This window comes from Spinacia oleracea, chromosome 6 (assembly GCF_020520425.1).
Source record: "Spinacia oleracea cultivar Varoflay chromosome 6, BTI_SOV_V1, whole genome shotgun sequence".
NCBI classification, from domain to species: Eukaryota; Viridiplantae; Streptophyta; class Magnoliopsida; order Caryophyllales; family Amaranthaceae; genus Spinacia; species Spinacia oleracea.
This window is the reverse complement of record NC_079492.1, coordinates 122005444-122022250: the sequence shown is the minus strand read 5'-3', so window position 1 is coordinate 122022250 and position 16807 is coordinate 122005444. Positions and strand designations below refer to the sequence as shown.

General features: G+C 36.3%; 1 protein-coding gene across 2 annotated transcripts; it reads right to left on the bottom strand.

Moving 5' to 3' along the window:
- Nucleotides 1-188: 188 nt before the first annotated feature.
- Nucleotides 189-16155, bottom strand: LOC110805835 (protein pleiotropic regulatory locus 1). 2 transcript variants are annotated; one of them, XM_022011452.2, is made up of 17 exons: nucleotides 15405-15784; nucleotides 15255-15279; nucleotides 15038-15146; nucleotides 14853-14922; nucleotides 14475-14534; nucleotides 10380-10461; nucleotides 8915-9007; nucleotides 7928-7991; nucleotides 7754-7839; nucleotides 6937-7038; nucleotides 6729-6812; nucleotides 3687-3817; nucleotides 3461-3538; nucleotides 3208-3272; nucleotides 1712-1789; nucleotides 1397-1617; nucleotides 189-557 (listed from the first exon to the last, which is right to left on the bottom strand). In XM_022011452.2, the coding sequence occupies exons 1-16, from the start codon at nucleotides 15536-15538 to the stop codon at nucleotides 1445-1447; spliced, it is 1434 nt and encodes a 477-aa protein (XP_021867144.1). In that variant the 5' UTR covers nucleotides 15539-15784; the 3' UTR covers nucleotides 189-557; nucleotides 1397-1444. The 2 variants fall into 2 exon arrangements, with proteins under 2 accessions (XP_021867144.1, XP_056687239.1); XM_056831261.1 differs by lacking the exon at nucleotides 189-557 and having other exon boundaries at nucleotides 1148-1617; nucleotides 15405-16155.
- Between the last annotated feature and the right edge of the window lie 652 nt (nucleotides 16156-16807).

The following is a 16807-nucleotide window of genomic DNA, read 5'->3' as shown; positions in this document are numbered from 1 at the left end:
TTATCAGCTATATAATTATTTAAGGAGTGCTATTTGTGTATTCCATGTTGCATTTGTGGTCTTTGTTAGTATTTGTGCAGGCACCTCAAAGATGGCACATGAAAATGGAGGGTCCTTTCGGCTGATCTAACACTTGAATCCAATCAATTTATCGATCAAGAGACTAATCTTTGTTTAGACAATTCATGTAAACAAGTCTTCTTTTTCTCTTTTTCAAGACAGGACAATGTATTATCAACACTTCAGTTTCCTGCAGTCTATATCTTTTCATTAACATAAATACATTCCCTACCAAAAAAAATACAAATTTATATCAAAAATGAAATAAAGTGTAAATAATACATCTACATTGAACCATTTATAAATGGCAGGTCGGGGACACCAACGGTAATACATTTTGCAGCTGCTAACCCGAATCTAAAAAGCATTTCAACACAAAATAAGCCCAATGTTACGCAGCAGCCAAAATCTATAATACCTTTACATGCATGAAGCCAAGTCCATGGTGCACATTGATGACAGACATGAGTTGATTCGCCTCATACGTTTACCGTAAGCTGAGGGCAGGCAGTCACTCAGTGAGTTATCAATTGGGTCAAGAAATCAACCAAATATAATACCAAGCAGCATATCTACTACGCGTAAATGTAACAAACAACTGGCTGTTGGCATGCATGATCAAAATTGGACCGTTATAATTCCTTCTACAATAGCATGTATTCTACCAGGATCATCACCAATTATATATGCTGGATACTTCTACATATGTACTAGTTTTCAGTAACAAATACTCCCTCCGTCCCGGAATACTCGACCCGGTTTGACCGGCACAGAGTTTAAGGGACTTGAATTGACTTACTTAATTTAATAGGTAGTAGTTGATAGTGGGGTATTATTTTAATGTAGTTAGTGGGAAATGAGAGTAGGGGTTGAATTTTTAATTATTTTTTGTATGGAATAGGGGTAGGTGGGTTAATAGGGGTGGAGTGAGAAACAATATAATATTGTTAGAATATTTCCATTTTTAGAAACAGGTCAAGTATTAAGGGACGGCCCAATAAGGAAAACAGGTCAAGTATTCCGGGACAGAGGGAGTACTCCGTAGTCATGTATCAATGAAGTTGTAATCAGACTACATCAGCAGAAATTGGCAAAGGTTAAGTATATAAATTTTAAAATATCGAAACAAATTAAAACAGTACTCTCCCCTGATTCCTACAAGGTGGGAAATTCTAGAAAGCATGGAACGTACGCAGGTAACCGTCAATTCAGCTTTGCATGTCAAAGGAATTTCAAAAATATTCTCCTCCAACCAACCAACCCTTAATTGACTTCCTTTACCATCTAAAAACTTAAACAGTGATACACCAATAAGCAATGGATAATAAAAACTTACAGATACTCTAATGATTCAAGTTTCAGCATATCACAACAGTCACAACGATCAAAAGCGTCTAATGTCTTTAGGTGGCTTGAAATTGAGAGGATGAGTTTCAGGGGTAGCCGTCTCATCCTCTTTCCACATCTTAATAGTTTTATCCGCTTCACATGTCACCAGCCTTGAACCGGTGAGATCATAAGAGAGTGCATAGATGCCAGCCTCACTATCCAATGAACCTGCAGCAACAGAATCATAAGCTTAGCGCGTAGTCCTTATTTTACCTTCTGATCTCAAAACACCAATAACAAGCACTCAGACAATAAAACATACCAGGTTGCACAATAGTTTGAGATTGCTGAAAATTATGACCACTCGTCCAGTCCCAAAACCAAAGGCTCCCATTGTCACCTATACAAACAATGTAAAAGAAAATAATGATGTTGCAATCAATAAAGAAGATTGATTGACAAATGATCTCATACAACTGAACACAGATAATAACACAAAGAATTCTCAGATAATCCAACTAACAAATATTATTCAAAACACAAAAAGCGTTTCTTACTTCAGGGTCCACAGTCCCCAATGGTTGTTTGTCACCTACTTACCCGTGCTAATTAGCCTTTAAGGTTCATAATTCCCTAAATTTAGTACTCCCTCCGTGGCTTTTACCAAAATGGTGCTCCCTCCGTTTTCCAAAGTTGTACTCATTTTCTGTTTTCATCAATTTTGTCTGAGTTCTACTGACTTTTACATTACTCCCTTTACGGCAAACTATTACTCCCTTCCTCTCTATTTACTCAAAACACTTTCGTTGTAAAGTCGTCCTTATCTCTCTCCTTGTGGAACCCTTAAATTTTAATCAATCCCTTACTCTATCTCTCACCTCCTAAAGGTGAAAGTACCCACTCGAGTGGTCCCTTTCTTGAGCTCCACTCCCACTGTTCCTTTTAATTCTTTACATATTCTGTTTTGGGCGTTCCTTTTTTTAATTTACGTTTAGAATATTTCCTTTTAACAATCCACAAAACACCGTTCCCAAATTTTATAAAATATTCAAACATTGAATTCACCTCATCATTCCCCATTTTTTCACTCCACTCACCTTGTTTAATTAATTACGCTATTATTTAATTAAAAAAATAAAGGAATCAAAGCCGTTATTTATTAGGCTAAATCCGTGTGCATGGTACCAAAGGAAAAGAATAAAAAGGAATGGGGTGAGTAGGTTTCTATGAAACTTGAACTCAGGCAAACGGAGGGAGTATTAAGTTGGCATTTAATGAAAAATGTTTAGGGTTTCCACTTCACAAAATACGCTTAATGCTAAATAAAATGATTTTGACAGGCAAGTAAAGGTTACGAGTTTCACTCATTTTGGAATTTTGTTTGTTTTGTATTCTTCTCTAGTTCTCTTTGTAAGCAGGCATTAGCAGCTTTAGGATTGTAATTGTATTTTATGTATTAAGGTTGTATTCATTTGTATAGCTTGTGAATGGTTGAGGTTTGTGCTTAACATTTTCCTAAAAATAAATGGAGACAGCAGGTTTTAAGTTTACATAAGCTATGTATCCTACGACCTAGCATATTGACTGATACCTAAAAGACAAAATATTCCTTTAGTTGAAATCATAGAAGTGATCATATGCTAATTAAATTATATTGACACAGACATCATATCAAAAGGCTCTAGAGCAAACAAAACGAGTTCTAACAATATCAACAATCAACCAGCTCAAAGATTATCACATTTGAGCAAACTCGTGGCCAAGGATCAACCAGAAAATTTTGAAGCAATGTTTGAACAAACAAAACGAAAAACAAACCTGCTGTAGCCAAGACTCCTTCCTCGTTGACAGCCATTGCATTTATAATTGTTTTTTGCTGAGACCTGTCCCAAAAAGGATGGAGAGACCAAATAGATCATAAGACAACAGACTTCTCACTAGTAAAGCCACACAACATCTAATTTCCAGCCAAAATAGTTTGAAGCATAAATATTTTATGCCGAGTTAGAAATGACGAGATATGGGGCAATATAAATATAAGCTATGCATTCTAGAAGTTTTTAGGACTTACAGCATGTTATGCATAAACTCTCCTTTTGGAAGGGCAAACTTCTTTATGTTGTCAGCAGAGGCTGATGCAAACATATTCCTATAATACCACAAAGTGCATAACGAGGTTAAAGCAGCACCAAAAAAAACACAGAAAACCATATTCAATTATCCACGAGATAGTAAACAGACAGGAGTTACAGCAAGAGGAAAAAGATTAAGTAAGAGAGCAAAAATTAGCTACACACTCTTTAGGATGCAAGGCCATTGCCCGTACAGACTTCTTATGATGTGTTAGTGTTGTCATTGTTTTTCCTGCATGTCTCAGGTCCCAGAATTTTATGGTTGAATCATGTGAGCCCGTCACCACTTGAGGATCCTGGCAAAGAGAATTTTGTAATAAGATTTGGATAGCAATATAAGTCTGAAAACAACTGAAGGGACTATAACAATAAAAGGAGAAAACTAAGCCATCAATATAAGACGTGATGGAAATAGTGTTCGTTCCTAACTCTTGCAAAAGTCAAACAAATTCGACCACATTGAAAAGGAGCAAACAATACCAGAAAAAAGATAGAGCGACACAGTAAAAGGAGGGTTTACCACTATAACACCTAGTTTGACCTGATATGAAAAGACAGTTAGACGTCTTACAAGTAACACTGACTCCACCCTCCACCTTCTGGTTTCTCGTTCCCACATTCATAAGCTCAAGAGTAAAACACTTAGTCAAAAAAAGCGCGTCCAGGGGCTAGGCAAGTCAGGACACAAGGAAAATCAAAAAAAGAAAAAAAAGAAAAAAAAGAAACAAATTTCTTCAAATTAAATGAGCAAAGCCATCTTTTCATCCATGAAATATCTTCAATTTCAGTCATGAAACCAAACCCTCTCTGTCACCCACACACACCTTTTTCTTCCATCTCTTATTTTTTCTCTTCCGCAACAGTCTTGAACCAGCTCCTAACCTCCTACTTTTTCTTTTTCTCCCTTTTTCCTCTTTGAGCTGTACAAGCAACTGTATTTTAAGACTTTTTCTTTTTCTCCCAACTCTCCCTTATAAGTGACTGAAGTAGTCACATGGGCCATGTGGCACCCACACCTACCCCTCTTCTCTGAATTTTTATTTCTAAAGGGTTTTACAGAGTAGTTTTTCAACGACTTATTTTGAATTATAATCAATTTAATTCAGATTTGGGCTCAAAGCCTTGGTGCACCTCACACGCCTTTTGAAACTAAAGTAATATCTTCCAAGAGAACTTCACTATACAATCTGTATCCTTGATGTGGCCTTCAATATTCATCAATTTAGTGTATAGTCTGTATACTAAGTTAAGATCAAACCACTCATACTTCCAAGTTAGATCACACCCATTGTGTTGCAGCCAAATGTTCATTGAGGCGGCTACATAACATCTCCCAGACTCCCACGGTCCCACCAGAGTAATTATTTAAACAAAATACTGTCCATCAAATAAATTTAGTTCATTATGATCATTTTGACGATGTAACCAATAGCCTAATCTTCAGTTCTTTTATGTTAACCAACTCCTAAGTAAAAAAACACCAACAGGGTAAAGAATTCTTCTACACAAGCTCAGCACTGAGCATAATTACTATAACAAGAGTCCATTTTACAACCTATTGAAAATTTAATAGGTTGTCAATCTTTGGCAAAGACCAATACAGGTTACTCATCACTACTGCCGGGTTTCAAAAATTACAAAATGTTTGATTTTCTGAGTTGCTCACTTGCTCCAGTGCATCACTTGTCGGAATCATACTATAAAGAATTGATAATTTACCAGTACTGGTTTAAAGGGTGAATAAGCATTTTCAGACACTTTCATTATACTATCAAATTTAAGCCTCCCTGTCCACTGGCAATCCTAACATATTTAAGATGCACAATGTGTACTGCAATGATCAAAAGGCTTCAACAATTCACCTTATACACCAGCCAACATCCCGAAAAAAATTCAACATCATACACAGAACCTTAATCCTCTCATTAAGAAGTTATATCACAACTTTCCAACTGTGAAGTCCAACTTGTAGAACTCATAGTGATACATCTAAATTTCATCATAAACCTCAAGAATCAAAATTGCAACAAGCAGGTGTGGATGTCCCCAGATGAATAGAAAGCCACTCTTAAAACACTATCCGAAAAAGTGTCAGGAACACTACCACCAATGAGAAAACTTAAATGGATCTCAATCACTGCTAAGAGGCCCAGGAGGATAAACCACGAGTTTACCTCCAACCAGTCCATGCTATCAGAATCCAGAAGACTGTACCAGTGTACCTACAGATCCCATTATCTCATCTTAAACTTTTCTGCTTATTCTGCTCCCTGTCCTTTTCCAACCCTCCAATGTATAAAAAGGTTCAAAGAGCACTGAGGCAATAAGGGTCCTGCTGCACCTCAGTGCGCCTCATTGATGTGAGGTGCATTAATATAATAATTAGATAACTTGACTGCTGTACGCCTCGGATACGCCTCAACGAAGTTGACTCACCTAGTCGCCTGGCACCTCATCCCAGTCGCCTGGCACCTCAACGAAGTTGACTCACCTAAGTGCATATAAAGGCACTTCATCTCAGTCGCCTGGCACCTCGGCACGCCTGCTATACACTTACCCTCCCTCAAACATTTATGTCAAATCTACTGTTGAATAAGAGGGAAATAACCTAAAACTCACGCATTGAAGGCACTGAGACAATCGGACCAAGTTTTTCCATAAAGTATACACAAAGGGACAAAAATTAGAGACAAGGTGGGCGGTGAAAATTAAGGACATGTCATAGTTGTTGCAAGGAAAAAGTTCCAATCAATGCTCCTCCCTTTGTCCCGGATTAGTTTTTGTAATTTCCGTATTCATCTACACTTGCAATTCAGGAAAAGGTCTACGGAGTACTATTATTTTGTTACAAGTTTCTTTCCACTACACAAAAGTTAGGTCCAGACTCGATAAAAATAAATACCCCGCTGTCTCCAATCATCCTCTTTTTCAACAAAAGAAAATAAAAACATTCCACTATCTCCTTTCACATCTACTTTTTCAACAAAATAACAATTGATAACTAAAGTACTAAACAATTGATAACTGAACAATTTATTCCCTGAAATTGTCATGTCAAGTGTCAAAACTAATCTGCAACGGAGGGAGCATACTAGAACAATGTGCCTAATGTGTAAGACAACTCAAATAAAAAGTTACTAAAACAGTCTCTTCATCAAAAATGGAGAAACAAGCAAGCCACTACTTTCCCGAAAGGAGCTGACATACCGTGGGTCGGCTGAAAACCGAACAGACTGTGTTATCATGCCCTGACAAAGCAAAGATTTGTGTTTTACTACGTATGTCCCAAACCTGAAAATTAGATCAAAATCATATTCATTCAAACATAAAACTTGAGAGCAGATTCCCAATAACGATAGCTTAAACAGTTGCATTACAAAAGATATAAGGAACTCTTCATACAAAAAAGACATACCCGGCAAACCGAATCACGACCTCCAGTAAGCAATACATCAAGAGTGGGATGAAGAGCCAGGCAGTAAACTCCACTTAGGTGGCCGTGATAAGCGCGAATCACCTGAACAAAAAAGCTTTTGTAAGCTACAATTGCCAGAAAGTGAGGACATGCGAATTATTGAAAGAAAACCTTCTTTGTATACGTTCCAACAACAAACCAATTCATATTCAAAATTCCCCTTCCTTCGGTGTAGGCTTTGGATAGCACATTTTCTATCCAACAGGCAACAAATATCCTAACACGCTATCTACAGATATCCCGCACACAGTATCTCATTTAAGGCAACAAGAGCGGAAGTACATTGTTTAGCATCTTGTGTATTTAGTTTATATTACCCTCGTAACTGTTTATGTTCATTTAGAAATTATGTCAACAGGACATACTGTCCTCAATGATGATTGGAAATGAAGAATTAGGAAAGATAATCTCAGAATATTATGCATATAAAAGGAATATAATAAAACAAACAAAAAAGTGTAGCAAAAAGGGATGTTGCCAGCATCCACACAGTTAAAAGATAGGAGAAGACCTTTACTCAGAGGCTCTTTATTGAAATAGGGTTTTAAAACATTTATACATCAAAAACTCACATAGAACAAGAGAACCTACTCCAAGAAATTCATAACGATAAGATTACAGTTGAAGACGCAAAAGTGAAATCAAACTAGAAAAAAGAAACAAAAACACAAGCAAAGAAGAAACTGGCAAAATTAGATAGCTAAACATACAACAAGTAGAGGTTTAACCAGAATTATGTACTCTGATGTTATCTTACCTTATTTTGCTCAAGATCCCAGCACTTCACCATTTTATCATCACCAGCAGAGAACATATAGGTATGTCTCTGGCTAACAGCGAGCCCTGAAAGGAAATGTAAATAACTAAGCATATAACATATATTATACACAGTAGAACTTCAATTCTAACATCAAACTCCTATGGTACTAACCTCTAACTTGTTCAATATGTCCCGTGAGAGTAAGTTTCAAATGCCCAGTTGCTACATCCCATATCTAAATCAATAACGAAATCTTGTCAGCAATGACCCTAAATTTTGGTTTACAAATAACACTCACAATTCTCCAATCCTTTTAAGTCATCAAGGATGAATATGATATGTGTATACACACACACACCATCAATTCATTTAATCTTCAAGTTCTTTGAAAAATCAACATAAATTGCCATTAAGTGATGTATATAGAGTATTTAATCCTGAAAAAGTTTCAAATGAGCATTTTAGTAGCAAGGATAATTAACTTGCACTTGTTTTTAACAAAAAGCATCACTCATTATATTCAGTACAAATAATAAAGTTTGCATTATGATTTTGTATTTAACACACGGTAATCTGTTAGATTAAAGTGATTGCCAAGTGACATTTATTTATGTGGTGTCGGGATGGATGTGTGTGTGTGCGCACGTGTGTGGGAGTGTGTGCACGCATGTGTGTGTATTCCTAGTTTGAGGTGACAAACCACTACCCTAGGACGAGAGGGGAGAAAAGGCAAAAAAAAAAAAAGAGCATGATATTAGTGATCTTATTTAGAACAGGAACCTGCACTTATGAAACCAATTTTATTAAGTATTCTTAGTTCTTTCAGAACTATTAGATCTTGTTGACGTTGGATCAGCTAAAGACCAGCATAGTCCAATTTTTTCAGCATACATCTAAAAGTCAAGAGTATACTCCCCGCCCTGCTTATGCAGCACTTATTTCCAAATTTGCATTAAACAACCTACAACTTTAGCCCAACCAATATCCTAATCATCTCTATTACACATTTACACTTCATTTTCCTAAATAGAATAAATTCATTCTTGTCGTTCTGTAACCACCCCATAAGCTTAACCATTGTGACAGCATTTGTGTAAAAATGATTTATGCATAGCTATTGTCTTCGAAATTTTATTTTTGACAGGAGAAAAGTTAAACCTTAATAGTACGATCAGCTGAACCCGTACAAAACCAATTGTTACTCGGATCAAAGGCAAGCGATCTCACCCATCCCAAGTGGCCACTTATTACCTGCACAAATCAGAAGATGCAACATGTAATAAGTAAGCACAAAAATAACATAGAAATGGGTGCATAATTATACAGTTACACTTTGACCATGAAGCATGAGCCACCTAGTTTAGAACATTATGCATGACAAATACCAGGCCCTAATACAGGTTAATATGCCTTTGAAATAATCCACATAATTACACATGTTTGAACTTTGAAGTCCATGAGGAATAACAGGTACAAAGATACAGACATGAAATTCAAGACTGTGGGACGTACCAACCACTCCCCTTATGTTAATAATAAATACAAGTACCAAGATGAATCCTTCTATATCATCTCCACTCATTTCCTTGACAACTGACGCCCCTACCTTCAAAGACCACTGCCACAATTGCACCACCAACTTCCCAAAATCTGGAAGCCCTCCCCCCTCCCTTACCAGACCACCGCCACACCTCCCTTTCTCTTCTCCAACCTGAGCACCTGACTACGACTGATTCCACCACAACTTCCTTCCCACTAGAGTTATCTCCCATTCCATCTTCCCAAGCCACACATTACCAATTCCTTATACATGTAAGAGAGAGAAATGGATAAATAATGGCAAAAAAATCCACCAAGAATCCACTTAATGGTGCAGCCGGCATCCAATAATTGTGTCTAATTATCCACTTCTTCATGGGGTAAGGGTGGGTGTGGTCTGTGAGCAGAAGGTGGCGGCATTTACCTCAAAAGTTCAGACACTACTTGAGAGTACATTTAGTGTGTCTGCTCCACCTTAGATTTCCTTTCTCATTGTGATTGGAAGAGGAAAATGCTGGGGGCCGTTCATGATATAACCATTTGACGACCTTTGCACCCACTTCTTTTGTTGCAGCAAAACCAGCACCATCATTTCCAGTTTTCCATTTCTCAAAGAGTACTTATTCAACAAACCCTTCCTCGGTAAAAATCTTTGCCCTACTACAATATAGCCTCCTGATACACCATACTATTTGTCACTCCCCTTCAACCCCATCCTTACTTCTTATACGGCTCCCATCTACTCAAAGGGAAGTGCGTCCTCTCCTTTGCAATATATCTAAGACCCTTTGCCATATAACTTCTAAGAATTTCTAACTTGTTTTCCTATCGTTTTAGAGAGGCAAAGGCAACATAAGCAGTGAAGTAGAGGTGGCACGTAACATGGAAGATACAGATAAAAGCAGTGCTTTATCGATTTTTACAATGTAACCACAACAAGAAAAAATTATACGATAAATCCAAGATATGAACAAGCCAAAGCCAAATTAACCTTATTAGCCACTAAAATTTAAAATGAACTTGAGGAACTTACAGAAAACTGCAACTTTAGAAAAAAGAAAATAATAAAACAAAAAATTCTCACCCTGTAGTTCTTCCATGGAGCACGCCACACAGGTCTTGGCCATCTACTTGGAATCCTTTCCATAAGTGCAGACGTTGAAAACCTTGAATTGTCACACACAAGTTAACTCAATGCTTATTAAGTGGATTTAAATAGGACTAATCATGAGACAACTAGCGAAAAGATGTCATGCCGACTGGTTTAAAAGGCCTAGTTACACACAAATATTTGTACAAATACTAGTACATTAAGTGCTTCAAAAAAATTAAATTAGGCATTGAGTTGTATATGGTGCACTACTATGTAAAATAGTAAAAAATCAGATAACCATGATATCAACCATAATAACTAGTTAATGGGAATAACTTCTAAAATAAAGGGACCAATATTAAATAGCATATATGATATATCCCTTAGGCACTGTTTGGCCAAGTTTCTAGAGGACGAGTTCTGTTTCTAAGAAGTATTTTGAGAAATAGAAGTGTTTGTCTATGAAATATAAAAGTAGATATGAACAGAAACATTTTTAGACCGTTTGGCCAATTATTTTCTAAGAGTTTATAATCTATTTAATTTAAATTTTAGAAAAGTAAAAAGAAAAAAACCCCAAATTGTTAATGATAAATCATAGCAGATAAGCAGAGATCAGAGGAGATCGATCAACAACAACATCACCAATCAAGTCCACCTTCCATTTCTTCTTCACCTTTCTGAAACTTATTCAATCAATTCGTTCATATGAACAGATCTCCAACTTCTGTTTCATAAAAGACGCCATCGCCGATTGGATCACCACTCAAATCCAACCGTGTAACTCACCCAAAACGGCCCAACACGACCAGCCCAACACCACCAAACCCCCACATCTACATCAAATCATCTTATGACTACCATTATAAAGTTCTAGCAGCATATGAAATGAGGTGGAGCTGAATTAACAAAAGAAAATGAAATAAGGTGGAGATGAGGAGGAAATACAAAAATAGATGGGGGTAACTAATTAACCATCTTGCGTGAGTAAGTTGGGTCTTGAGGAGGAGAGGGTGTGGTAGTGGTCGGATCTCATGCTGAAAAATAGTGGTCGCTTGGAGGCTGATTTCTCCGATCCCGGTAAGTGTGACGAGGAGTAGGCGCCAGTAAATATTTTAAGTCAATGGGTCTCCAGACTCTCCACTGACATGAATGTAATGAGAGAGAAGGGAGGTGAAGAACCAATAATGTTTTTAGGTGGGATATCAGGGGATTTATTATCAAAATCAGGGGCATTATTGTCCAGTTAATATTTCATTCAATAGGAGGAAATGGCTCCCGAGAAACGATTTTGGGCTTCAACAGAAGCTGAAGTCATTTTGTAGCTTCCGCTTCTCTGCATTAAATGGGCCCCTAGAAGTTGTTTTGGGCTTCTACATAAACTGAAGTCATTTTCCTTACCTCTTGTTTGGCCCATTTCTTGTTTCTCAATTTGAGAAGCACTTTGAGAAGCTTGGAACAGTTACTTAAAAGTCTTCCTATTTTTCCATTTTGGTTTGTCCCAAATAGAAAGATGGTTTGGACACGTAAGCAGAAGATCACATGATGCCCCGGTTAGGAGGATAGAAGGGTGGCAAAGGGATAGAATTGCAAGGGGTAGGGGAAGGCCTAAGAAAACTTGGAGGAAGGTGATTGAGCACGATATGAGCTTTCTTGGAATTGAGGAAAATATGGCGTTGGATAGGACAGAGTGGAGGGAGAAAATATACATTGATGACTTTATTTGACTTATACAACTTCAATGTGTCTGATTCCCTTTAGTTTTATTTTTTACTTTTATTTTATTTTTAAATTTCTTTCAATTTTTTTATTTTTTTATTTTTTTATTTTTTTATTTTTTTTATTTTTATTTTTTTAAATTTCACATGCTATTTGGATACTTATTTTACTTATTTTTTATTATCTCTTACAATATTTCTTCTATAATATATATATATATATATACATTTTTTCTCTTATCCTACTTTCATTAATTTCACTTTCTCTTCCTTACTTCCTGCTCCTTTCTGGTTTGATTGGTGACAATGACGATCTCCTACGACGATTCATGTTAGCCGACCCCAAATCATTTTGGGACTAAGGCTTTGTTGTTGTTGTTGTTGTTGTTGGTTTGTCCCAAATAGACTTCTCATTTCTTCTTTATATGGGTCCGCTAAATATTAAATTATATTTCGCAGTATTTACCCTTAGTACCTTGCCATCATTTTTCATATGAAAAATGGATTGTTAAAAGTTGGGAAAAAAGAGTGCAATCAAACAAGGACAACTAGGTGATACTTGAAATTCAACCCCACCTTAACCCCTAGTGACGTTAAATACTTTTCTTTGGCCCAAAACAAATCAGAAGAAAAAGAAACATGTGAAAAGACACCGGAGTTGCACTCCGATCATACACAACGGAATTACTGTTAAAGTATTGTGTCATAACTTCTTTTCCTTACTCTTATATAACCCCCTAAAACAAACTTGCAGCCAATCCATAACCTTGAAAGGGAAAACCTATGATTTTTCATGCAAACTAAAAAACTTCCTCCAAAAAGGTACCTTGCAATTTCACGATGTAATAAAAAAAATGTGAACAAGACTCACAAACAGCACATCAGGGAAGCAAGAAGATAACTGGTGAAATATCAAAATGCAACTTTCAATTTTGGAACATGCCATTAGTGTTAATCCTCCCCAACACCAAAGTCCACACAAAAGCACTCCCGGCCTCCCCTTAAGAGGGGCACTTGTTTTCCAAATAAAGCTTACTACTAGAAAAGCAAGAAACTAAGGGGGTTAACTGAAGCAACTAAGAAAATATTAATATTTACTAGTAAAGATCCTGTTGAATCCCTGGTCCACAACCTAGAATCCCCTGGTGCACATAATTGAAAATCGAGTAACTCTAGTAAAGAAGTGAGTTCCTTCTTCTTCCTATCATGTGACGGTCTCTAAAACAAAAACCAGGCCTAGGGCATTGTGGAGTATAGACAATTGATATAGTTAAGGGAAATTATCTCCGAAAGACTTCTCTACAGACTAAACATCTTCCCAAAAACAAATTCAATAATCATCAGACTCATCACCTACCTGAGCCTCGGTGAAATTGAACACATGTGAAACAAACTTCCAAGGACAACCATGTGTTGCTCTAAGCTGTTTGAAAGGAAAAGAGAAAATGAAAGAAAGATTATCTCCTCTCGTTGTAAACCCAACGCCACGAATGAATCCATTGATATCTCCTTCCCGATGAAATCTTTCTTTCTCCCCCCCCCCCCCCGTCCCTTTCTATATTTTCCCTCGATTTCTTTATGGCCTGCACAAGCAGTCGTCTCCTAGTGTAGAACGAACATAACAATGACCCACCACAAGAAGTATCCTAGAACTATGTGCTCAAAAGATTGGGAAGACTATTAAGGGACAGAAAGAGTAGAATTAGTTATCATGGCTTCAAAATAACTATTATAACCAAAAAAAATTGTCATGGAACAATGATATAGACATTAGCTGAAGGCTACGGACCTAAGGCTACATAGACCACATCCAAAACTCAAAGTTTGAACTATAATCAAAAGCAAACGACAAAATACAGTAATTAAAAGTAATAAACCCTACACAATCCAGAAGGTAGACTTGGAGAGAGGAGATAGATAACAGATTGAGGAGAGGAACCAGACAAAGAAAAGGGGGAAGATTGGAAGGAGAAGTAAAACAGAAGATATAATTAATGACACTGGACACATCAGCTTTCTAAGTTCACAATTATAGTTAAAACCCCCCAACTTGTTCGTTTGTTCCTATAAGAGATCAAATATCTGTAAAAGTTGAAGGCAAATCATAGAATGGGAATAAAAATATAATCAAGGGCCTCGCTGCAATGACTCAAAAGTACCGATTAAGGCAAATACAAAAGCATTAGTCATTGCACTCCACAATATAATTTTGTAACTAGCATGAAGAGAGTAAACTATCTGTGAAACGAAGCCTTTAGTCCTTGCGCATAACACAAATGAATTTGGATAAGTAGGCAAACATGGAAAACTGAGCAACCTAATAACATGTGCAAGTGTGCAACAAAAAAAGAAGAGTAAAGCTATATACCTTTCAGAAGAACCAGGAATAGAGATAAGTGTATTGCTTTTACTAGGACCAACTTCATTCCTGAAAACAAAAAAAGAAGCAAAACATAACATATGAGAACTGTAACAACTATGAATTAGGTGAAAAAATTATAATTCCAATCTTTCTAATTCAATTCAAAACTGAAGGTTATCCTGTGTTATTTGACACTCAGTCTCCTCCAAGTTTAAAACATGCTATTCGATTCCAAAGAGTGAATCAACAGGAGTTCCACTAATCAAAATACAGCCAGATAAAAAGTTCGCTATGACACCTAAATGGATTTGACAGAGGATATTAACACTTTATAATCCCAACCCAACACTTAAAAAGTCAAAGAAAACCAGTAAGGATACGTACAGTCTCGACTGTGGTGCTGGAGCAACCACTAGAGCATTATGAGATCCTCCTCTTTGTGCATCTTCCGGGGCTGATTAACAGTAAAAACAAGTCATAGGGTACTCATACACACAAAAAGTTACTTAAAAAACACAAAAATAACTAATAATAGTCAAAATAAAAACAAAGAAGAACACAAAAAGTACCAGGGAGAGCAAGGGGATCAGATGGAGCAGACGAGGAACGCCCTTGATTCTGCTTAGTAGGCTGAGGCTGAGCTAAAGCAGGTTTAATTCCTCCATATTCTAAACAAATCTTCAAATATTTTCGGAAATCAAAAACACCAATTATCAGAAGAACGAAAAAAAAAAAACCTAAATTTAACAAGAACAGCAATGTTTAAATTTGCAGTGATTCACTAACCTTGTGGCTCAACCGTATCTTTTTACTGCACAATTGAAAAACAAAAAAAAATAGAACATTAAAATTATAAAGAAGGCATCACATCAAAATAAATTAAAAAATCCAATAAAACCAAGAAATTAAAATTAGGGTTTTGAGCAAGGAGAGGACCTTTCGGAATCAGGAGGAGGGAATTGACCATGAAGAGGAGAAAAAACGTCAAGAGCACGTTTAAGGGACTTGAAGCTGAGCTTCTTTAACGACTGTCGTTCGACTGGCTCCATGGATGCCGTTATCCCCGGCATTAACGACGTTTTTCAAAAACTCAACAATTAGGTTTTCGAATTAGGAGATGATGGTATTGGGGGAACCGAATTGGAATATAGGTTAAGTAGTAGTAGCAGCAATGGCTGTTGGTGACGGCGGAGTAGCAGAGATTGGGTTGTTTGAGAGAGAGGTGTTGCAGAGTGGGTAACGCGCGACGGAATTGCGACCCCTCGGCGGTTGCGGAAGTAGTAGGAAAAGATAAAATCAAAGGTAAATTTAATTTAAATATAAAAGATAAAGCAAGATAAATTTAATCTATAAAAAACATAATTTCTAAATGCAGAAAAAAAATTACTCTTTGCAAAACTAAAAATGTCCATACTACCCTTATTTAAAATAAAAATAAAAAATAAAAATCATCTTTCGTTTACCGGTTACCTCCCTCATCACTTCCATTTCTGCACTTTTTGAGCTCCAAACATGCATGCTCTCCATTTTCGCAATTCAGTTTTTTTGAACTTTCAATTAAAGTGCTTTGGGAGCAAGAATACATGAAAATAATTGAATTGAAATCGTTTTGTTTATTTTATTTATTTATTTCTTTTTCTGTTTAAAGAATAGAAAATAAATTCACAAACCATCACTCAAAAATTAATCAGATTAGATTACAACTAGAATAAAGTTATTATGGAGAAAAAAGCTAATTAAGTTTAATAAAATACTCCCTCCATTTCTTTTTGTTGTATCCGTTTCCATTTTAAGCGTTTCTTTTTGTTGTATCCGTTTCTATTTTTGGACATACATTTGATCCTAAAATACCCTTACATTTCTATCTAATTACCAAAATACCTAAAGATTCTACCCATATTCCCACCTAAATTTCCCCACCCCTATTATTTAATTCTTTTCCTTTCCCCATATACCCACTCTCTCACCTCCTTTATCACCCATCATTATCACTCCTCTCTCTTACCTTATTTCTTTATTATTTTCTCTCTTCTTTTTTTTATTATAATCTCTTACATACAATCATTTTTCTTACACCCAATCATTACACTTATACTAATACAAACCAAGATTCCAATTTTCTTAAAAACTCCCCACTTTCTGAAATGGATACATCAAAAAGAAATGGAGGGAGTAGTTAATAAACTAGGATAAAATTTTAGGTTAGATTGTCAATTTTGTCATCAAATATAAATGCCCACTTCCTATCAATAGGAAAGAAAATAAAAAAAAGGCCTAATAACGGTTATAATGAACCAGAATAAATTTTGAGGTGTGGGTTTTTCAGGGGCAGTTTTGTC